The sequence below is a fragment of the Coregonus lavaretus genome (genome assembly GCF_964263955.1).
Source record: "Coregonus lavaretus genome assembly, chromosome: 3".
NCBI lineage: Eukaryota > Metazoa > Chordata > Actinopteri > Salmoniformes > Salmonidae > Coregonus > Coregonus lavaretus.
The window spans coordinates 49,492,704-49,516,682 of NC_139990.1; the positions used below are offsets into that span (position 1 = coordinate 49,492,704).

Sequence of the window (23,979 nt, forward strand, 5' to 3'; positions counted from 1 at the left end):
CTCTCTCCTCACCCCTCACCCCTACTCCTCTCTGTCTCTCTCTCCTCACCCCTCACCCCTACTCCTCTCTGTCTCTCTCTCCTCATCCCCTCTTCTCTGTCTCTCTCCTCACCCCTCACCCCCTCCTCTGTGTCTCTCTCTCCTCACCCCTCACCCCTCCTCTGTGTCTCTCTCCTCTCTCCTCACCCCTCACCCCCTCTTCTCTGTCTCTCTCCTCACCCCTACTCCTCTCTGTCTCTCACCTCACCCCTCACCCCTACTCCTCTCTGTCTCTCTCTCCTCACCCCTCACCCCTACTCCTCTCTGTCTCTCTCTCCTCACCCCTCACCCCTACTCCTCTCTGTCTCTCTCTCCTCACCCCCTCTTCTCTGTCTCTCTCCTCACCCCTCACCCCCTCCTCTGTGTCTCTCTCTCCTTACCCCTCACCCCTCCTCTGTGTCTCTCTCCTCTCTCCTCACCCCTCACCCCCTCTTCTCTGTCTCTCTCCTCACCCCTCACCCCTACTCCTCTCTGTCTCTCACCTCACCCCTCACCCCTACTCCTCTCTGTCTCTCTCTCCTCACCCCTCACCCCTACTCCTCTCTGTCTCTCTCTCCTCACCCCCTCTTCTCTGTCTCTCTCCTCACCCCTCACCCCCTCCTCTGTGTCTCTCTCTCCTCACCCCTCACCCCTCCTCTGTGTCTCTCTCCTCACCCCTCACCCCCTCCTCTGTCTCTCTTTCTCCTCAACCCCTCCTCTCTGTCTCTCTCTCCTCACCCCCCTCCTCTCTGTCTCTCTCTCCTCACCCCCCTCCTCTCTGTCTCTCTCTCCTCACCCCCCTCCTCTCTGTCTCTCTCCTCAGTTTCCTTTATGTTTTTATTTCTCAGGTGTTAGGTCTGTCTCCCTCTTCCTTGTTATTACCCCTGACATTCCCTTATCTTGATCATCTCTGTGTGTGTGTGTGTGTGTGTTGTGCGTGTGTGTGCGTGTGCATGCGTGTCTGCCTGCATGCCTGTCTGCATGCCTGCCTGTGTTCCTGCATGTAAAAGAGAAAGATAGCAGAGGGGTGCTGTGATTGACTTATACAACACACACACAAACACACACAGAGAGAGATAAGAGACAGTAGACACAACACTGATCATCGTAAACAACACATGTAAGGGCGTGAAGGCCCAACCTCAGACAGGGCAGACTGGTAGATGAGGTAGGTGTGAGATAGGAATAGGGCTGCAGGAAAACATGTGGTGAGGCTACATTTGCATAGTTTAATAATATATTGATGCAAAGTGTTAAAAAGACTGATTTGTCAACTCATGCACAATTTCTGTGTCCTTCACATTGGAGTGCTGCTGCAGGCCCTTTGTCAGTCTTGACAAATCAGATTCAGTCTTGACAAATCAGATTCATGCTGATGTCCACCAGATGCATATACTGTACATTTTGTTTTTGCTCCAGTACACATTTTCAGTACTTGACGCACATTTGCTTTACTTTTCAACTAGCTAAATGCTAGCTAGTTGGAGTCTGTGTGTGTCCTTCCGTGTTTCTACCACCACACCTTAAAGCAACTCACAAGCTGAAAATACTGAACTGCATGCGGTACACAGAACGCACCGCAGGCTAGTGCGACACCCTCAACGTTGCGTTGCGGACTGCTCCATTGACAATGAATGACTTCCGCCAGAACGCAAAGAGTTTGGTGCATCTGGTGGACATGAGGCGTCACGGAAATCGCAGGTCGCGCGGGCCGGTCACAAAGTTGAAGGCGCGCTCTCCACTTTCCTCCGGTATTTGTTTCAGTCTGACCAACTGTATGCAACTAACAACAGCAGCTGCATAGTCTAGACTACTATGCACCCTGTCCCTCTGGCCAGGGTAAACGAAGGGGTAACGTTTTGTATTTATAGCACATTTGTTTGTGAGAAAATATAAATGGGATAACTGTCACGATCGTCTGAAGGAGGAGACCAAAGCGCAGCGTGTTGAGTGAACATGATGACTTTATTTATAAAAGCAACCACGAAAAAACAACAAAAGACGATACGTGAAGTTCTCTATGACACCGACTGAACATAGCACAAGGAAACAAAAACCCACCAACACAAGGAGAAAACACACAGAATATATATGGCTCCCAATCAGAGATAACGAGCCGACAGCTGACACTCGTTACCTCCGATTGGGAGTCATTAACCAATCACCAAAAACACAAACAAATGAAACTCACCCAACCCAACCCCACCAAATGAAATACACCCTGGCTCTAACACACAGTCCCGGAGCCAGAGTGTGACAGTACCCCCCCCCAAAGGCGCGGACTCCGACCGCGCCTAACCCAAAAATGGGGAGGGCTGGGTGGGTGTTACTCCACGGAGGCGGCTCTGGCGCTGGTCGTGATCCCCACCCCACCATAGTCATTACCCACTTAATTAGCCTCCTACACATTACCACCCCCCAACTACACCCCACTGGGTTAAGGGGCGGCACCGGACTAAGGGGCAGCACCGGACTACGGGGCAGTACCGGACTAAGGGGCAGTACCGGACTAAGGGGCAGTACCAGGCTAAGGGACAGCACCAGGATAAGGGACAGCACCAGGATAAGGAGCAACACCGAGCTAAGGGGCAGCACCGGACTAAGGGGCAGCACCGGGCTAAGGGACAGTACCTGACTAGCTGGCGGATCCTGGCTGGCTGGCTCAGGCGGATCCTGGCTGGACGGCTCTGGCGGATCCTGGCTGGCGGAAGGCTCTGGCTGATCCTGTCTGGCAGAAGGCTCTGGCTGATCCTGTCTGGCAGAAGGCTCTGGCTGATCCTGTCTGGCAGAAGGCTCTGGCTGATCCTGTCTGGCAGAAGGCTCTGGCTGATCCTGTCTGGCAGAAGGCTCTGGCTGATCCTGTCTGGCAGAAGGCTCTGGCTGATCCTGTCTGGCAGAAGGCTCTGGCTGATCCTGTCTGGCAGAAGGCTCTGGCTGATCCTGTCTGGCGGAAGGCTCTGGCTGATCCTGTCTGGCGGAAGGCTCTGGCTGCTCCTGTCTGGCAGAGAGCTCTAGCGGCTCCGGTCTGGCGGACGGCTCTGAAGGCTCATGGCAGACGGGCGGCTTTGCAGGCTCAGTACAGACGGGCAGTTCCTGCGGCGCTTGGCAGACGGACAGTTCAGACGGCGTTGGGCAGACGGGCAGTTCAGGCGCCGTTGGGCAGACGGGCAGTTCAGACGGCGTTGGGCAGACGGACAGTTCAGGCCCCGTTGGGCAGACGGACAGTTCAGACGGCGTTGGGCAGACGGCAGACTCTGGCCGTCTGAGGCGCATCGTAGGCCTGGTGCGTGGTGCCGGAACAGGAGGTACCGGGCTGAGGACACGCATCTCAGGGCTAGTGCGGGGAGAAGCAACAGGGCATGCTGGACCCTGGGGACGCACCGTAGGCCTGATGCGTGGTGCCGGAACTGGAGGTACCGGGCTGAGGACACGCATCTCAGGGCTAGTGCGGGAAGCAGCAACAGGGCATGCTTGGCCCTGGGGACGCACATAAGGGCTAGTGTGGAGAGCCGGAACAGGGCATGCTGGACCCTGGGGACTCACATTAAGCCTAGTGCGGAGAGAAGCAACAGGCCGGGCTGGGCTGGCGACGCGCACCGTCTCCCTGGTGCGGGTGGCCGGGCTGGCGAAGCGCACCGTATCCCTGGTGCGTGGAGCAGGAACAGGCCGGGCTGGGCTGGCGACGCGCACCGTATCCCTGGTGCGAGTGGCCGGAACAGGCCGGGCCGGGCTGGCGAAGCGCACCGTATCCCTGGTGCGTGGAGTAGGAACAGGCCGGGCTGGGCTGGCGACGCGCACCGTATCCCTGGTGCGAGTGGCCGGAACAGGCCGGGCCGGGCTGGCGAAGCGCACCGTATCCCTGGTGCGTGGAGTAGGAACAGGCCGGGCTGAGCTGGCGACGCGCACCGTATCCCTGGTGCGAGTGGCCGGAACAGGCCGGGCCGGGCTGGCGTAGCACACCGTGGACCTGGTGCTTGGAGTAGGAACAGGCCGGTCCGTACCGGGAACACACACCACTGGCCTCAACCGAGGATCAGGAACGGGCCGGACCGGACTGGCAACACACATCAGTCTTTCACGCCGTGCCACAAACACTTCCCTTCCTCTACTCGCCAATGGCTCCCGTACTCCGTTAGCCTTCTCTCCTTTTCTCCCTGTGGCAGCCTCCTGCTGCTCAGCCGCCCAAGCCATGTGCCCCCCCCAAAAAATTTATTGGGGTTGCCTCTCGTCCCTCCGACGAAAAACCTGCTGCCGCCGATGCTCCTCTCTCGCCAGGGCCTTGATCTTCCCCCAAGGTCCCTTGCCCCCGAGCATGTCCTCCCAGGACCACGATTTGCCCACCTGGGCCATCGCCAGCCTCTCGATCTCCTTACCCGGCGCCTCCACCCATGTCCAGTCTCTTTGCTCCTGGACACGCTGCTTGGTCTTCTTAAGGTGGGTTTTTCTGTCACGATCGTCTGAAGGAGGAGACCAAAGCGCAGCGTGTTGAGTGAACATGATGACTTTATTTATAAAAGCAACCACGAAAAAACAACAAAAGACGATACGTGAAGTTCTCTATGACACCGACTGAACATAGCACAAGGAAACAAAAACCCACCAACACAAGGAGAAAACACACAGAATATATATGGCTCCCAATCAGAGATAACGAGCCGACAGCTGACACTCGTTACCTCCGATTGGGAGTCATTAACCAATCACCAAAAACACAAACAAATGAAACTCACCCAACCCAACCCCACCAAATGAAATACACCCTGGCTCTAACACACAGTCCCGGAGCCAGAGTGTGACAATAACATTTGGTTTATATTCAAACTTGGGCTGACTAGGCTACCTAGACTTTTTCAATTCAAAATGATTAACTGGTTGAATGAATAAACACAGTAGAGGCATAGACTGTGAGTAGATGTTTAATTAGGCCTACAGTTGCATAGGGCAGGACTACACCATGCAGGAGTAAAAAAACAAACATGATTAGAAAAACTCTGGTCCCATCATAGCCCATATTAAACAGATTAATCATGTCATAACGTATAATGTCCGGAGTTTCACCTGGTTAGGTTACCAGATCAGGAAAGACAACGGGCCTCAGAATGTATTTTTCACCACACCACTCTGGGACCTGTGGTGCCACCTCTGGATAGGAGATTCACACAGACTGAGAGACAGATAGTTAAAGCTGCAAAATGTAATGTTTTGGGCGACCCGACCAAATTCACATGCGTTATAGATCTGTCATTCTCATTGAAAGCAAGTCTAAAAGCTGTAGATCTGTTCTATGTGCTCTGTTTCTATGCTTCCCATTCTTAAGTGTCATTTTTGCATCTTTTACTTTCGGTTTTGTACACCAGCTTTAAACAGCTGAAAATACAATATTTTGGGTTATTTATATATATTTCGCAGCGGTTTAGATGGTACAATGATTCTCTACTCTCTGAGTGCTTATTTTGTCACATAAACTGAAATTAGGCGAACCATTAGAATTCTAGCAACCAGGAAATGGCGGAGCGATTTCTGCATATTGCACCTTTTAATTAAATCATGTTGTTGTTGTAGATCACATTCAACCAATTATGAACCACTTGGTCTCTCTTTCAACAGTACTGATGATCGTATCTGTGGACATTTGGCAAATTTTACTTGATGACTCATTCTGGGTGGGAATCTGACTGATACCTAGTTTTTGATAGAGAGATTGTTATGAGATTACAGAATCTGTTAATGTACTCATAGGTTAATGTCTTCTCTTAATTAGACAGCTAATAGCATTTTCTTGTCCTCCCTCAGTTGTCTGTTGGTAGTGATGGACAAGGCTAGCTGTGCTCCCCTCTTTGCACATCAGATATTTAATAGGTCATTTAAAGCTAGGCTTGACACCTGCCAGCCTATGATCTAAGGGAGAGGGGTAGGGGTCAGACCGTTGCCCTGGTAACAGTGAAGGTCAGATGTCACAGAGTCTAAAGAGGCAGCCATGTTGTTTTTCTGCTGTCAGTGTCCAACTGTCTCGTCAAAAACACACACACACACTCTGACCTTCACTTTTCTGACATTCCTGTCTCTCCTCTTGTCCATGTAAGTCCATGTGCAGTTGCTGCAGGAGGAATTTATGGTCAACAATGTGCAGACAGCAGCAGCGATTGTGTTTCTATTCCCAGTTTAACCAGTGTTCTGTCACTGGAATGCCTCTCTCTTTCTGTTGACTTTCATCAGCATTCATCACTCAGGTCAGACAGGTTACACAGCTGAAGGCCTCTCTCTCTCTATGTCTCTCTGTCTCTCTGTCTCTCTGTCTCTCTGTCTCTCTGTCTCTCTCTCTCTCTCTCTCTGTCTGTCTGTCTGTCTGTCTGTCTGTCTGTCTGTCTGTCTGTCTGTCTGTCTGTCTGTCTCTCTCTCTCTCTCTCTCTCTCTCTCTATCTCGCTTTGTCTCTCTCTCTCTCTCTCTCTCTCTCTCTCTGTCTGTATCTGTCTGTATCTTTCTTACTAATATTGTACCTACACAGTATGCCTTCAGGGCTTTATGTCCCAGGTCTGAATGTCCTGCTTCACCTCTACTCCACTCCTCCCCTCTCCTCCACCGTTCCACCTCTCCTCTAATGGTATACAGGAATTATGTTTGACAGACAGACAGACACCCCTGTCTCTAATGGCAGACAGGGAGAGGAGAGACATTGTGAAAGGTAGTTATTAAACTGACAGAGACCAGGCACAAGTGGAAACCTTGTCAGCCATGATGACTTGAATTAAACCACCACTTTATTGGCAGAACAAATCAGTGTGGATGTTCTTTCTGCTGATTAATATTTTATTATCCAACACCCTGAAAGATAATGGATGTGTGAGATTATGATAAGCATTAAACTGCAACATTTTGTTCAACAGTAGATAGTAGATAGATTTTCTCCTAGAGCCACTTCTGCTATAGACTCTAGTAGCCTATTCCCTCTCCGAGGCCTGGTCTGGTAAAGGAGTTATATACAGATTCCCACTGAATTCACTTAGCTGCTCAGACAAACAGGTGGTGGATTTAACAGCCAGGTCACCCGTGATACAAGTCAGTATTCGACGTTCATCCATGTCTGAGGACGTCGGGAGATGACGTGGAAACCGGCCACTAGGGGCAACAGTGAGCGCTGTTACTTTCAAGTAGGTTTCGGTTTTGCTAGGGCGTTGTGAGCATCTGCCTCTATTTCAAAAAGTTGCAAGTTTGAATCCAGCGATAGAAAGTAGTTTTTATTTCTTTGTTTTAAGCCTATCCCAAACCTTAACCCTTACCTTAACCATTCAGAGTTAATGTCTAACCTTAAGAATTTTGAGTTAATGCCTGAACTTAACACTAACCTTAAAAACTCAGAGTTAATGCCTTAACTTAACCTTTAACTCTTTGAAATTTGACGTTTGGAAAAACTTCGAAATTTGACGTTTAAAAAACATGGATGAACGTCTAATTCTGACCTGGCTGCTCTGAGAGCAGGTAGGGATTTAAAGCAGTTGTTACTGTAGTGGGCTAAGTCAGGGTCATGCATAGTGTTTCTTGGTAGCCTTACACAAATCTACTTTGAAACAAAAGTATACACCTCACACACATTGTTATGTTATTGTATCTGTACCATGTCAGATATAGAGTTGAAATGTATAACATTTAGAATTTGCGTCCCAATATTACACTTCATATATACTTTACATCACAGAAGACTGAAATATAACAAAACCGTTTGACATAGAAACCGGATTTTGTTTATTAATTACAAAATTATGAAAAATATTAATAACATTCCACCAATGAGGCCACTAGGTCATTTGACTGCAGGAAAGGGCTACGTCTTTATGAAGAATCACTAATGTTTTTCTAGTCAGAGCAGAGCAAGACACACGCACACGCACACACACACACACACACACACACACACACACACACACACACACTGAGGAAGTGGTCCTGTCTGAACATGCTAGCTCACCTTGGCTTGTGTTCATGGCTACATATGTACCAGATCTATTTCTGTGTGTGTGTGTGTGTGTGTGTGTGTGTGTGTGTGTCTTTGTGTGTGCGCGTACGTGTGTGTTAGACACAGATGTGCAGACGACAGACAACAGGAGACACAGCTGTCGAGGGTACTGTGGTGTTTTGCTTGGAATAGCATACTGATGCTATCACACAGGTGGCTGGTGGCATCTTAATTGGGGAGGACGGGCTCATAGTAGTGGTTTCCTTGTTATGAGCCGTCCTCCCCTCGCCAGCCACTTAGTATTCTGCACTGTAGGCACTTAAAGTAATCATACATGGATACAAGGGGCAAATCTCATACTTCATTGTTATAGAATTAATTCACGCCAATATTCACTTGAAGTAAAGTGTGTTGTGAGTTTAAATGACTACAAGGTGTAGACAGACATTTATTTACCAGGAATGTGTGTATGTTTTAGGTTTTGTGATCTATGTTACATTTTCTATGTGTCAGATATTGTTTAATGAAAGTGTTCCTTACAGGTTAGGCCCATCATAAGCACAGGTTTATTATATATTTCCAGTCTGTCTAGTGGCCGTCTTTGGTGATGAATTTGACCAGATCTGCAACCTCCTTCATGTCAAGCTTGTCATCTCCATTTACGTCATAAGCCACCATGAACTCCTCCAGCAGCTGATCATTCAGTGCCTACAGAGACAGAGACAGAGACAGAGACAGAGACAGAGACAGAGACAGAGACAGAGACAGAGACAGAGAGAGAGAGAGAGAGAGAGAGAGAGAGAGAGAGAGATTTTTGTCTTTGTCTTTCTTTAATGGTGTGACGTTCTGGCTCCGGGACTCTTTGTTTGTGAGCCAGGGTTGTCATTTTCTTTTGGGTGTATTTCTATGTGGGATTCTGGTTGTTCATTTTCTATGTTTGGTTTGGTTGTTTATTGGGCATGTGACTCCCAATCGGAGGTAACGAGTGCCAGCTGTTCGGCTCGTTATCTCTGATTGGGAGCCATATTTATTCTGTTTGTTTTCCTGTGGGGTTTGTGGGTTTTTGTTTCCGTGTTGCTGTCTGTATCAGTAGTGGAACTTCACGTATCGTATTTTGTTGTTTTCTTCGTGGTTGCACTTTGATATAATAAAGTCATCATGTTTCTCGGAACACGCGCTGCGCGTTGGTCTCATCCTTCAGACGATCGTGACAGAAAAACCCACCATACCAAGACCAAGCAGCGTGTACAGGAGCAAAGAGACTGGACATGGGTGGAGGCGCCGGGTAAGGAGATCGAGAGGCTGGCGATGGCCCAGGTGGGCAAATCGTGGTCCTGGGAGGACATGCTCGGGGGCAAGGGACCTTGGGGGAAGATCAAGGCCCTGGCAAGAGAGGAGCATCGGCGGCAGCAGGTTTTTCGTCGGAAGGACGAGAGGCAACCCCAAGAAATTTTTTGGGGGGGGCACATGGCTTGGGCGGCTGGGCAGCAGGAAGCTGCCACAGGGAGTATAGGTGAGAGGGCTAACGGAGTACGGGAGCCATTGGCGAGAAGAGGCAGGGATGTGTGTGTGGCACGGCGTGAAGGACTGAGGTGTGTTGCCAGTCCGGTCCGGCCCGTTCCTGATCCTCGGTTGAGGCCAGTGGTGTGTGTTCCCGGTATGGACCGGCCAGTTCCTACTCCACGCACCAGGGATACGGTGCGCTTCGCCAGCCCGGCCCGGCCTGTTCCGGCCACTCGCACCAGGGATACGGTGTGCGTCGCCAGCTCAGCCCTGCCTGTTCCTACTCCACGCACCAGGGATACGGTGCGCTTCGCCAGCTCAGCCCGGCCTGTTCCTACTCCACGCACCAGGGATACGGTGCGCTTCGCCAGCCCAGCCCGGCCTGTTCCTACTCCACGCACCAGGGATACGGTGCGCTTCACCAGCCCGGCCCGGCCTGTTCCGGCCACTCGCACCAGGGATACGGTGCGCGTCGCCAGCCCCGCCCGGCCTGTTCCTGCTCTCCGCACTAGGCGTGAGGTGAGTCCCCAGGGTCCAGCATGCCCTGTTCCGGCTCCTCGCACTAGGCGTTATGGGAGTCCCCAGGGTCCAGCATGCCCTGTTCCGACTCCCCGCACTAGCCCTGAGATGCGTGTCCTCAGCCCGGGACCACCAGTTCCGGCACCACGCACTAGGACTTATGTGCGTCCCCAGGGTCCTGCATGCCCTGTTGCTGCTCCCCGCACTAGCCCTGAGATGCGTGTCCTCAGCCCGGGACCACCAGTTCCGGCACCACGCACTAGGACTTATGTGCGTCCCCAGGGTCCTGCATGCCCTGTTGCTTCTCCCCGCACTAGCCCTGAGATGCGTGTCCTCAGCCCGGTACCTCCAGTTCCGGCACCACGCATCAGGTCTACGGTGCGCCTCAGACGGCCAGAGTCTGCCGTCTGCCCAACGGCGCCTGAACTGCCCGTCTGCCCAACGGCGCTTGAACTGCCCGTCTGCCCAACGGCGCTTGAACTGCCCGTCTGCACAACGGCGCCTGAACTGCCCGTCTGCCCAACGCCGTCTGAACTGCCCGTCTGCCCAACGCCGTCTGAACTGCCCGTCTGCCCAACGCCGTCTGAACTGTCCGTCTGCCCAACGCCGTCTGAACTGCCCGTCTGTACTGAGCCTGCTAAGCCGCCCGTCTGCCATGAGCCTTCAGAGCCGTCCGCCAGACCGGAGCCGCTAGAGCTCTTCGCCAGACAGGATCAGCCAGAGCCTTCCGCCAGACAGGATCAGCCAGAGCCTTCCGCCAGACAGGATCAGCCAGAGCCTTCCGCCAGACAGGATCAGCCAGAGCCTTCCGCCAGACAGGAGCAGCCAGAGCCTTCCGTCAGACCGGATCAGCCAGAGCCTTCCGCCAGACAGGAGCAGCCAGAGCCTTCCGCCAGACGGGATCAGCCAGAGCCTTCCGCCAGCCATGAGTGGCCAGATCTGTCAGCCAGCCATGAGCCGCCAGATCCGTCAGCCAGCCATGAGCCGCCAGATCCGTCAGCCAGCCATGAGCAGCCAGATCCGTCAGAGCCAGCCAGCCAGGATCCGCCACGTAGTCCTGTGCTGCCCCTTAGTCCGGTGCTGTCCCTTAGCCTTGTGCTGCCTCTTAGTCCGGTGCTGCCCATTTATCCAGGTGGGTTTAAGTGGAGGGTGGTCATTGGGAGGAGGTTAAGAAAGCGGGTAGGAACTATAGTGGGGTGGTGGTCAAGCCCGGAGCCAGAACCGCCTCCGGGGAGCAACACCCACCCAGCCCTCCCCTATTGTGGGGTTGTGAGGCGCGGTCGCAGTCCGCGCCTTTAGGGGGGGGTACTGTGACGTTCTGGCTCCGGGACTCTTTGTTTGTGAGCCAGGGTTGTCATTTTCTTTTGGGTGTATTTCTATGTGGGATTCTGGTTGTTCATTTTCTATGTTTGGTTTGGTTGTTTATTGGGCATGTGACTCCCAATCGGAGGTAACGAGTGCCAGCTGTTCGGCTCGTTATCTCTGATTGGGAGCCATATTTATTCTGTTTGTTTTCCTGTGGGGTTTGTGGGTTTTTGTTTCCGTGTTGCTGTCTGTATCAGTAGTGGAACTTCACGTATCGTATTTTGTTGTTTTCTTCGTGGTTGCACTTTGATATAATAAAGTCATCATGTTTCTCGGAACACGCGCTGCGCGTTGGTCTCATCCTTCAGACGATCGTGACAAATGGTACATCCTCATTTCATTAAAACCTCACCCCCCCCCCCCCCCACCTCCTAAAATAAAAAATACCAATATCCCCTGTACTGCATACTCACCTTTCCCTCTACCCCACGATACAAAAACAACACCACACATAACCCAAACCTCACCACTTCTACAACCGTATATCCAGACCATCTTCCCCAGCTATACAGACAGCCCCCCCAACACACCATATCTCTTGAAACATCTCCACACTTTTTATCATTTTATTAAACTCAAATTCCACCCTAAGGCGCGCAGAGACCATCCCATTAAATAATAGTAAAGGGTCTGTTATCCCTCCACCTTTGACCCTGTTCCTCCTTGTTATCCAAATAGCTAACTTTGACTGAGCAAACAGAAAATTCAACAACACACATTTTTCCTTTACCTTATTTGAATACCTGTACCCCATTATAAACACCCAGACAGTAAAACCCACCCCCAACCTCTCACACAGACATTCCAACTGAGACATTAAAGGCATTAACCTGGCGCACACATGAATCAGAGTTTCACTCATGACACAGAAAGGACACCCCTGTCCGACTCCCGGTTCAACCCGTGCTAACCAGCTGTTAGTGGCCAGGGCTCCATGTAAAACCCTCCACTGGAGGTCCCCTGACCTCTTTGGTACAGGGAGTTTGTAGAGCCCCCTCCATCTAAAACCCACCATACGCTCCGCCCCACATACCCCCTGCTACTGATGTGCCTTCACTCCTGTTAGGCTCCTGATGTTCCGTACCTTAATACAGAGGTTGTAAAGGGCTTTACCTCCCACCCCTTCAAACTCCCCCAGACTCGGAGTGTTAAAATCTAACAAGTCCTCCAGACCCCCTTGCCAGTCCCCAGTCTCTGCCGTCACGTGCAGTAGCGGAAACATTGGTGGCCCCTCCCCCTTTGGCCGCTCAAACACCCCCTTTACCGGCTCAGACAGTGCCTCCTGGACTTCCCCCAGGAATCTCTCTAGCAGCTTAAGAGATGTTAGTCCTGTTTGTTGTGCTAGGACTTCTGGGGTTTTCCATCCATCCACTCCCAGCAGTCGCAGGTCACCCAGCCTTAGTAATCCCGCTGCCATCAGTCGCCTCTTCAGGGTGGCTGACTGAACCGATCTCAAAAGGATGCCTGGGTTGTGGAAGATAGGCTCCTCCCACACCCACAGCCCAGGCTCCACACCCCCTTCTCGTGTGGGCCTTAGTAGCTGCCAGGCCCTCAGCACCGCAGAGTAAAAATCAGAGAGTCCTGCTGTACTCAGCCCCTCCAGCCTCATAAGGAATAGCTGCCGGTCCAACCCTAATCCGCCAGCTCTCCTCAGCAGCGTGCATGCTGGCTCCCTCCATCCGACATCAGTATGGTACAGCAGTCTCTGTGCCGCCTTTAGTCGGAATGCAGCCACCCTGCTCTCCAGTTCCACCAGGCCCTGTTCTCCTTCATTTACGGACATATACAACACTGCCGCCCTCAGCCAGAAAAAATCCACCAGCTTGCGTTGTAGGTCTGCGAGCAGACCGGCGGGGGGTTGAGGACAGCCAGTTTATGCCACAGGGAAGATGCCACCAGGTTGTTGATTATCAGCACCCTCCCTCTATATGACACTTGGGACAGGAGCCACCTCCAACTGCTCAGTCTTGACACCACTGCCTGTGACAGCCCCTCCCAGTTCTTCCTGACCCACCTCTCCGAGCCCAGGTACACCCCCAATATTTTAAGTCCTTCACAACCCCACTGCAACCCTCCTGGAAGCAGAGGAGGGGCCCTATCCACCCATACCCACATAACAGAGCTTTGCTCTTTCCCCAGTTTACCTTAGCTAACGAAGCTCCCTCGTACACCTTCAGACTATTCTCTAGTGCCTGCATATCCTGACCATCCCTGACCATCACAGAAACGTCATCTGCATATGCTGACACTGCTATGCCTGTCCAGCACACTCCCTGCAGTCTCCTGCGTAGCAGGCCCAAAAAGGGCTCAATGGCTAGTGTATATAACTGCCCTGATAGAGGGCATCCTTGTTTAATGCCCCGCCTCACCCAGACTGGCCTACTGAGCCCCCCCCACCTTAACCATACATGATGCCTCAGCATACAACAATCCTTTCCCCAAACCCAAACACAGACATCACATTAAACAGATACTCATGGTCCACTCTATCAAAAGCCTTCTCTTGATCTAAAGAGACCAGACCAAAGTTCACATTAGAACTTCTCGACAAGTCCAACATGTCCCTGATTAAGAACAAGTTGTCCGTGATTAAGCGTCATGGTACGCAATATGTCTGGTCCTTGTGTACTATAGAGTCCAGATGGGACTTTAGTCTGTTAGCGAGGACCTTGGCAAATATCTTGTAGTCTGCACAGAGCAATGCCACAGGCCTCTAGTTCTTAAGTTCACACAAGTCCCCTTTTTTGGGCAGGAGAGTCAAAGCCGCCCGCCGGCAGCTCATCGGCAACTCTCCTACCCCGACGCATTCACGCAACACGCAAAAGAAGTCCAGTCCAATTATTCCCCAGAATTTTTTATAAAACTCCACTGGGAGTCCATCGACCCCCGGTGCACGGCCGGGGGACATCTGGGTTACGGCCTCTGCCAGTTCATGGGACAACAGAGGAATGTCCATTTCATCCCTCTGTACCAGAGAGAGCTTAGGGAGTTCGGCAAACAAAACCTGAGCACACATAGGATCACACAGTTCTGCCCTAAACAATTCAGTATAAAACTCCACAGTCCACTCCCGCATCTCCCCCACCACAGAGGTCACCCGCCCATCCGAAAGCCGTAGACAATGCATACCCTTGGCTTCACTGCTCTGTCTTTCCAAACCAAAGAAGAAGGAGCTGGGAGCATCCATCTCATTGAGCATGGAGAACCTAGCTCTTACAAGTGCTCCCTTTGCTTTAACCTGGAAAAAACTGCCCAGGTCCCTACGTAGTTCAGCTAGATTTGCCTGGAGGCCTACATTGCCTTGCCCCACCAGCTCTACCTCCATCTCACTAATACTACGCTCGAGTTCCCCCAATACTCTCCTAGCCTCTGAAGATGAGAGAGCTGTATACTGTTGGCAGAAAAAACCGAATTTGGACTTTTCCCACATCCCACCATTGACTCAGAGACTCATACTCCTCTCTTCGCTGTCCCCACCTTTCCCAAAAAGTCTGGAAACCTGAGAAAAAAGTGGCATCTTGTAAGAGCTTTACATTAAACTTCCAATAGGATACCTGCCGAGGCCCTGGTGAAATAGACAGCCGAGCCATGGTTATGTGATGATCTGAAAACCCCACCGGAAGAATGGTAGCGCCCAACAGCCTATTGCTCTGATTCCTGGACATGTACATTCGATTAAACCGGGCTGCACTCACCCTAGCCCCAAAGACCTTCACCCATGTATATTGTCTTGTGTTGGGATGTCTAGTTCTCCAAACATCAACTAGGTCAAATTGATTAATAATGTCCCTTAACACCCCCACTGAGCCTGAATGAGGCTCCTCCCCATTTCTGTATTTCGTAAAATCCATCGTACAGTTCCAGTCCCCGCCGACCACCAGCGTCTCCTCAGGCAATACCTGTGAGAGTTCCTTTCTAAGACACCCAAATAGAAGCCCCCTCTCTCTCCCTGTGTTGGGCGCATACACATTTATAAAGACAAAACCCCTGTTGTTAATTTCTGCCTTTACTACAAGCAGTCTACCCGTACACACCTCTTTTGAGGAGCAGATTTTTACAGACAGACCCGATACAAAAAGGACTGCCACCCCTGCAGTAACATTTGTCCCATGGCTCAGCACACTTGCCCCTTTCCACCAGAGCCCCCAATCAACTTCATTCACCACATCGCTATGCGTCTCCTGCAGAAACAACACCTGTACTTTTTTTTGTTTTACATATTCACCCAACACACTCCTCTTTCCCGCATCTCTGGCGCCATTAATATTAAGCGAGCCTACCCAAAGAGTCTCCATAAGAAGTGGAAGAAGAGAGAGACCAATAGCAAAGCTCAAAAAGCCCCAGTGCCAGAAAGAAAACTTTCATCTAAACAGTGTCTGAAGGTAGATCTTTACGCACAGTTGTGACCCACTTCCTCAACCTAAACCGTTTCCTGGGTGAGAGGACACCATTCCCCTCATTTTTCATAGCATGTTGCACTGATCTTACAAACTTTCCCGGATCGCAGAAAAAAGCCTCAAGATTAACTTTTTTCCCCTTAGTCTCCTTCAGGAACCTTGACAGTTCCGTCACCGTGTACTTTGACCCCTCTGACTGACTGGCTGTCAGCTCTGGACCCATTGAGGAGGAGTCTGAAAAGAAATCCTCCTCATCGGCTTCTTCCTCAGACTCACCTTCCTCCTCCTCATCTCCATCTCCCAACGTCACCACCTGCCCTTCCTCTCTAGTCAGGGCCTCCCCCCCAGAACCAGGAAAAGGTTCCTTGGTGCCTTTAACCACACCAGCCTCTGCCTTCCCACCTCCTTTCTTCTCTCCCTTTTTCCTCTTCCGCTTTACACCCTCCTCCACACCCCCCCCCCCCCCTAGTCGCTTACCCTTCCCCACTACACTCTCCTCATCCACTAGCATAACCTGACTAGGCCCAGCCTCATCTACACCACCATCCATGACATGACTAGACCCAGTCTCATCTACACCGCCATCCATAACACGACTAGACCCAGCCTCATCTACACCACCATCCATAACACGACTAGACCCAGCCTCATCTACACCACCATCCATAACATGACTAGACCCAGCCTCATCTACACCACCATCTATAGCATGACTAGACCCAGCCTCAGCTACACCACCATCCATAACACGACTAGACCCAGCCTCACCTACACCATCATCTATAGCATGACTAGACCCAGCCTCATCTACCCCACCATCTGTAGCATGACTAGGCCCAGCCTCTGCTGCCTGTGTCTCATGGCCCCCTGCACGTTGACCTCGATTTCCCCCACTGGTGCTTGAACCCTCACCTTGTCTATGGCCTTTATGTGGGCACACAAAGCTCTTATGCCCCAAATCCCCACACTCAAAGCACTGTAGACTATCTGTGCTGGCAAAACCTGCGTAGAGCCCTTCCCTATGCCTCACTTTAAAGTGCACATTTAACTGTTGCTCATTGTTGTTCAGAAACATGAACACTTGCCTCCGGAATGAAACAACGTGCTTGACGGCATCTGCCTGAAAACCTGCCGACAGTACACGAAAACCACTAGCAAACTTACCAAAACGACTCAACTCCTTCCTGATTTGATCATCCGTAATCAACGGAGGCAAATTTGCAACTACCACCCTGGTCGAAGGGGTAGAAAGAGGAGAAATTGGCACCAACACACCCCTTACAAATATTCCACTTGAAATGAGCCTACCCACCAAATTTGCTCTTTTCATGAACACAACCACAGCTTTGTTCATTCTGGATGCAGAATGTATAAATTCAGCTCCTACCTGTTCGCTGACCGCGAGCAGAACCTCCTCCACCTTAATTCCATTCTCGGGAACACACCTGAATCCATGCCGTAACGACAGCGTCTCCTCCGCGCTAGCCTGCGAAGCCATCGCTCACACCTCACCATTCAAAACCCCAGGAAACTAAACCTCTGTCCTCTTCCTCTCTAACTTTGAAAAGAAAAAACAGTGGGTACCACTAAAACAAACAGTGCATTAACCCTCCACCATAGAAAAGAGAAACCAAGGAAAGAAACAAGACATAAGTTAGGACAAGCCCTCCACACCAAACACTCAAACTCCAAAAAACGAGAGAGAGAGAGAGAGAGAGAGAGAGAGAGAGAGAGAGAGAGAGAGAGAGAGAGAGAGAGAGAGAGAGAGAGAGAGAGAGAGAGAGAGAGACTCAGTTTAGTATTCTGCCCTTTCAGCTCAGTACACAAACACACACACAGGCACACACAAGCACACACACACACACACACACCTGGACCTGGCTGAACTCGTTGGAGAGGAGGCTGCGGAGCTGCTCGCTGGTGAGGGAGTCTCCATCTGAGCTGTAGCTGAGAAACAGAGCCCTCGTCGGGGGCCTGCTGGAGCCCTGCAGAGCGGCTGGAGAGAGGGGGTTGGAGAGAGAATGAGAGGAAGAGAAAAGAGTGGAGGGAGTGAGACACTTATTGCTCTTCAGAATGTCCATCCTCCCATCCAGCAAAGACAAATACATGAGGAGAGAAAATTGTGTTAAATAAGGATACTATTTTGACCACTCACTTTCCTCAGTTTGGGCCATGGAGACTAGACAAGAAAGAGCCAACACTGCCCCCAAGTGGCGGAGAAATATCATTGCAGCAACCTGCAGAAGGCAATAAAAGATATTCAAAATGGGCGTGAAGTTGGGCATGAAGTTGACTGTGAAAGTCAATTAAATACATTGAAATTGTTAGAAATGTGTGTATTTTCTTCCCAAACCCAGTTGCTAAAATCCAAAGATGAACATGAAAGCGCAAGAGAGTTGATGAAAAGATAGAGACTGAGATCACACCACCCAATAACAACACTCACTCAGACACACACATACCTACATACCTAAAATATTTGTAAATCCTTACATAAGATATATGTTTGACATTTAGAGAAATACTTTCTCTTGTTTCCTTGTTCCTCTTTTTCCTCCTCCCTCTGTTTTACAGCTGATGGACAGATTCAATCCTGTTCTGTCACGTCAAGGCAAAGTGTTGGTATTCACCTGGTTGGTGTTCACCTGGCTGTGCTGATAAGATCCTATCATAAAATCCTGTCACAAACCACCTGTTCCTCTTCCTCCTTCTCCTCCTCCTTTTAAAATATAATTCAATTCAATTCAACTTTAATTATCCCCTCAGGGGCCATCAAGAAAGGCAATTTAGCTTTACAAATACAAACTTTAACTCTTCACTAACCATGTCTAAACAAACCTGTCTCTGTGAATGAGGTACATTTTGTGATGTTTAATACATACTGTTTATTACGGTGTTACTTAGTGATTATTATGATGTGACATGCTACAGTCAGTTGTGTCTTGAGCTATTCTGGTGGCTCATTATGAGACTGTGGAACAATGATTGTGAGAACCATGGCTGCCTGGGCGGATACACAGCCAATCCAGTTCTGGCAGTTTGGCACTTGGCAGTATATACACACGTTGACATGCACAAATAATACCACTCCTGTTTACCTGGCATTTAAACTAGGCAAAGCCAAGTGCTGAGAGCCATTCCCCACATATCATGTCGTCCCATTTAGTCAATCAAAATACGACAACTTTATAGCCCTGTCAGGTTCCCATCTGGGACATTCTTATATGACAGACATACTATTGGCATTGTTTGTTCACAGGGAGAAAACACATGAAAACAGAGACAGATGAGTGAGAAAGAACACAACCAGGTGTCTCTTACCTGTATGAGGCTGGTCAGGAGGCAGGAGTGTTTGTGCAGTGCGTGAGGACCGGAGGGAGTGTGTGTGTTCTATTTAACTACCTGGATACTTCCTGCTCTGTTAACAGCCACAGAAGCAGGGCGAGGCTTTGTTTTAAACCCTCAATCCCTTCAAGTTAACTCCACCTTGTGGATCTAGGTGTACAAACTATGGTGATGACTACCTAATCCTCCAATATGCATAGTGGAGCTTTGGAAATCTTTATTTAGTAAGCATGATGATATTTCTGATACTTTGATGCTTTATATTTACTTCCTACTCTTTTACATTTTAGTCATTTAGCAGACGCTCTTATCCAGAGCGACTTACATGAGCAATTAGGGCTAAGTGCCTTGTTCAAGAGCAATCTACAGATTTTTCACCTAGTCGGCTCGGAGATTCGAACCAGTGACCTTTTGGTTACTGGCCCAACGCTCTTAACCACTAGGCTACCTGCCGACCCTACTTACTGGCAGACACAACACAGACAGACAGAAGTAACAGGTTTGATTTTCCCACATGCACAGCATCAGATACAAATGACCTGCTTTTAGTCTGTGCAAAATGTTCCCTGTTTTATCACACCGCCAAGGCTATCTGGAACATTCACACAGAGGACACGTGTCAACATCTCATGTATTGGTCCACCAAGACCAGTGTGTATATAAAGAAGGGGACTGAGCCCAGTAGACTACATGAGTTCTGAAGAGACATTGTTTCAGAATGAGGGGTGCTGTAGTTCTGCAGGTGTTGCTGTTCTGTCTGTCTGGGACATGGGGTAAGGGAGAGAGAGGAGGGGTCAGAGAGAATGATATCACTGAACAGGGTCACAGTGAAGGGGAAGAGAGCAGGGAGAGTGATGCTGAACAGTTGACCACCTAGCCTGACATCTGGACTGAGCTGAAGGAGCTGAGAGACATGGTGGTGGAGCAGAGAGTGGAGCTGAGGAACATGGGGACCAGAGTGACAGCCAGTGAGGGTCAGGTGGTGGAACTGAAGAGAGAGAACTCAGGTAAAGAAAGAACAGTGTTGATGTATACTAGTAGCAAATTCAGGATGTAGGGCAATTGGGACTCCAACCCGAGTCCCTGCAAGTGTCAGTCGAACGCCTTAGCCATTACACCAAGAGATCCAAACTTTTGTACTACGGGCACTACAATATGTTTATCGCATGTGGGTTAGCTTCTTTTTAATTCAGTATGGATTAAAAAGCCTCTTCATGTTATTGTAGTTTTGGAGATCAGACTGAGTGCCATTAAGAGCAAGGTGAAGGAGCTGAAAGGAGAGGTGGAGGAGCTGCAGAAAGAGGTGGTGAACCACAGAGTGGAGCTCAGTGTCACTATGACTGAACTGCAGTTCCACAAGAACAAGGTGGAGGAACTGGAGAGAGAGAATGCAGGTAATGTGAGACAGCTTCATTTCATTTGACTATTGTAGTCGGGAAAGAGTGTGTTGAATTCATCATCAGTTTATTTGCATTTGTTTACTTGATATTTTAGTTCTGCAGGCCAGAGTGACAACCAGTGAGAGCCAGGTTGATGAACTGAAGAGGGAGAATACAGGTAATGTATGAATAAGTATACATCTAAAATAAGATCTAGAGCTCTAGCCATTATTCACACAATTCCAGCCCAAGCAGCAGAACTGTCAGCCATGGGGACCAGAGTGACAGCCAGTGAGAGAGAGGTGGAGGAACTGAAAGGGGAAGTGGAAGGGCTGAAGAAAGAGAACACAGGAAAGACAAACGCAGACTTTCAGAAACTCATCGTCTCTAATGTGGTGTGGGAATATGTTCCTTTTATGAATTTATCTTACTCAACGTCCAGTATCTTATTGAACTATTTTGTGCTCACAGACAGACCAAAGGTGGCCTTCTCTGCTGGTTTGACTAACTCAGGAAAAGTAGGACCTTTCAATACTGAGACCCAACTGATCTACACCAAAGTCTTCACCAACATTGGCAACACCTACAGCCCAGTGACAGGTACTACTGCTACATATATGACATTAGCTACAGACACCGACATCACTACCAGACTGCTCCAGTGTCTATAAGAGACAGACAGTGTTGATCTATCCCTCCTTTCCTCTGATGCAGGTGTCTTCACAGCATCAGTGAGGGGAATCTACTACTTCAGATTCTCTGGCATGGACGTCCGCACATCGGCATATCTGGGTGTATCCTTATTTAAGAATAAGCAGCGTGAAATATTGTCAAATCAGTACAATAGCCACGGAGGGCATCAGTATGTATCTAATGCAGTGACTCTAGAGCTGGAGGAGGGGGACTTGATCTACATGCATCTCCCATCAGGCTATGGTCTCTATGATAATTCAAATAAATGTTGCACCTTCAGTGGCTTCCTGCTCTTCCCTATGTGAGGGCTGAGAGAACCACAACAAACGCTTTGATGAAATCAGATGCTAAATCAGAGTTCAAAGAGCCATGAATTTTCTTATAATGACCCGTCCATTAAACGTGATGTAATGACAAATGACCAGCTTCTTCTGTTCTATGTTTGACTTCATTTTCTAGATTACGACAAAAGTATGCAGTGTTCTTGAATGGACCGCTGATTCCTCTCCCTGTCTGGTCATCATTACTGATATGTGTTAGCTCCTGAAATAGAACATAATACACATAACACCTCAATGTAACTGTTGAATTGTTTATTAGTTTTTCTCATGACATTTTACAAACATTCTGCCAGCATGGCAAAGTCTAAATTAGGGTTGGGAAATGCTACAGTCTAAAGTCATTCAAGTGCTGTGCTGCAAGTTATAAGACAACTGAATATTAGAACCAGATCATTCAGGACAGACAGAACAGAAAGCATGGTTGTCACAGCCAGACCTCCGAGCAACAGGCTGGACTGGACTGGACTGACTCTGAATCTGTCTCTCTCTCTCTGTGGAGGCTGCTGAGGGGAGGACGGCTCATAATAATGACTGGAATGGAGTGGTATCAAACACATGAAAACCATCTCCCTCTCGCTCTCTCTATGTCTCTCGCTCTCTTACACACACACACACACACACACACACACACATTCAAGTAAATATACACTCTCACACAGACACACATTCAATATACTGTATGAATACTGACAGTCTGAGCCTCGACCCTGTAAGATCTTTTTTCTAATAATCTGTTGATTAAAAATTAACTATTGCCAGTCATAATAATCATAAAAGCTATGAATAAAAAGCTATAAAACAGTATAAATATTCAGCCAGTTCAGATGAAAATGATAAAACAAGTATTATAATTTTAATTCAACTGAATACACACACATCCTAAATCTTCCCATTGACATCAACGCATGATTTATGCAAAATAGTTTATATCCATAATGTGTAAATCCCATTCTTCTCTATTTTGTGTCAAAATATAGAATAGACATTTATACCCTCTTGATTTGTAATAGATTTTTGAAGCTTATGAGAGAATCTGCCACAATGTGAGCATTTTGGTTTGGTTTCAAACAATTAGATCTATGTGAAGTGCAGGTAACATGAGTCCTTTAACAGTTAACGTCCCACTCATGAGTAATTTAACAGATAATGTCCCACTCATGAGTCCTTTAACAGTAAACGTCCCACTCATGAGTCATTTAACAGATAACGTCCCACTCATGAGTCATTTAACAGATAACGTCCCACTCATGAGTCATTTAACAGTAAACGTCCCACTCATGAGTCCTTTAACAGTCAACATCCCACTCATGAGTCATTTAACAGATAATGTCCCACTCATGAGTCCTTTAACAGTAAACGTCCTACTCATGAGTCATTTAACAGATAACGTCCCACTCATGAGTCATTTAACAGTAAACGTCCCACTCATGAGTCATTTAACAGCAAACATCCCACTCATGAGTTCTTTAACAGTAAACGTCCCACTCATGAGTCATTTAACAGTAAACGTCCCACTCATGAGTTCTTTAACAGTAAACGTCCCACCCATGAGTCATTTAACAGTAAACGTCCAACTCATGAGTTCTTTAACAGTAAACGTCCCACTCATGAGTCATTTAACAGTAAACGTTCCACTCATGAGTCATTTAACAGTAAACGTCCTACTCATGAGTCTTTTTCAGATGCAACACAGCAACAGCAACAGTTGGAATCATACCAGAATACACAGATCCTGATGTAACTTGCAGAACGCTTTACAATCCACTGGATTCCGGGACATTGACATTCTTCTATTCTGCATAATGTACATCATCAACAGTTGCAGACATTACAAACGCAACCTATACATAAAAAAAGTAAACATAAAGTTGATAAAGGTTCTTTCCACATCATTCCACTCCATACTTCTTCAGTTACCTAAATTGGTGGCGCGTGATTGGATGGTGACCCTTCTGTGCGGTGGCTCCTCTGTGCTCCGATTGGCCACCAGCTCCTGCAGCTGCAGTGCCCCTCCACCAATGAAACAAAAGGCCGGGCACACAGGGGCAGAGCAATCCACATGCCCCTCCCACAGGGTGCGCAGTGAGTGGGCATCGTAGAACGTGACCCGACCCTTCTCAAAGTCCAGACAAACCCCCAGGCGCTGGGGTAGGGGGGCGGTGGGGAGGCCATGGTTGTTCCCATGGGTACTGTGGGTATTGTGGTGTAAGTTTGCTGCCCCCTGGGGTAAGAGGACCTTTCCCATGCCCATGGTGAGGAAGCAGAAGGGAGGGGAGGAGTCTGGGGAATCCTCAGCCCCACTGTCATGGCCACTGTCTGGGTCATAGCTGGAGAGAGGGAAGGAGGAGGGGAGAGAGAGAGAGGGGAGGGGGAGGAGGGAAGGGGGAGAGAGAGGAGGGGGAGGGGAGAGAGAGGAGGGGGAGGGGGAAGAGGGAGAGAGAGAGGGGGGGAAGCGGGCAGTGAGGAA

General features: G+C 49.3%; 3 protein-coding genes across 3 annotated transcripts in view; 1 reads left to right on the plus strand and 2 right to left on the minus strand.

Moving 5' to 3' along the window:
- Positions 1–1,966: 1,966 nt before the first annotated feature.
- LOC311114861 (uncharacterized protein) lies at positions 1,967–19,134 on the minus strand. The gene is made up of 5 exons (XM_084157243.1): positions 19,076–19,134; positions 17,910–17,991; positions 17,626–17,750; positions 8,511–8,678; positions 1,967–4,475 (listed from the first exon to the last, which is right to left on the minus strand). The coding sequence occupies exons 2-4, from the start codon at positions 17,980–17,982 to the stop codon at positions 8,559–8,561; spliced, it is 318 nt and encodes a 105-aa protein (XP_084013369.1). The 5' UTR covers positions 17,983–17,991; positions 19,076–19,134; the 3' UTR covers positions 1,967–4,475; positions 8,511–8,558.
- An 878-nt stretch (positions 19,135–20,012) lies between these two features.
- Positions 20,013–21,149, plus strand: LOC311107719 (uncharacterized protein; the record flags this gene model as incomplete). The annotated part of the gene is made up of 4 exons (XM_084150235.1): positions 20,013–20,106; positions 20,326–20,493; positions 20,594–20,656; positions 20,950–21,149. The coding sequence occupies 4 exons, from the start codon at positions 20,013–20,015 to the stop codon at positions 21,147–21,149; spliced, it is 525 nt and encodes a 174-aa protein (XP_084006361.1).
- A 2,004-nt stretch (positions 21,150–23,153) lies between these two features.
- trim46a (tripartite motif containing 46a) overlaps positions 23,154–23,979 on the minus strand; it is a gene marked incomplete at its 5' end in the record, with an annotated part of 22,710 nt that continues 21,884 nt past the window's right edge. Inside the window, one exon of the mRNA XM_084153663.1 lies at positions 23,154–23,839. Within this exon, the coding sequence (XP_084009789.1) occupies positions 23,422–23,839 (418 nt within the window). The 3' untranslated portion in view covers positions 23,154–23,421. The remainder of the gene's footprint in view (positions 23,840–23,979) is intronic.

Coding starts and splice junctions, on each gene's coding strand:
- LOC311114861 (XM_084157243.1), bottom strand. CDS start 17,982: ATGATATTTCTCCGCCACTTGGGGGCAGTGTTGGCTCTTTCTTGTCTA. Junction 17,751..17,909: donor CATGGCCCAAACTGAGGAAA/GTGAGTGGTCAA, acceptor CCCTCTCTCCAG/CCGCTCTGCAGGGCTCCAGC. Junction 8,679..17,625: donor ACGAGTTCAGCCAGGTCCAG/GTGTGTGTGTGT, acceptor CTGTCTCTGTAG/GCACTGAATGATCAGCTGCT.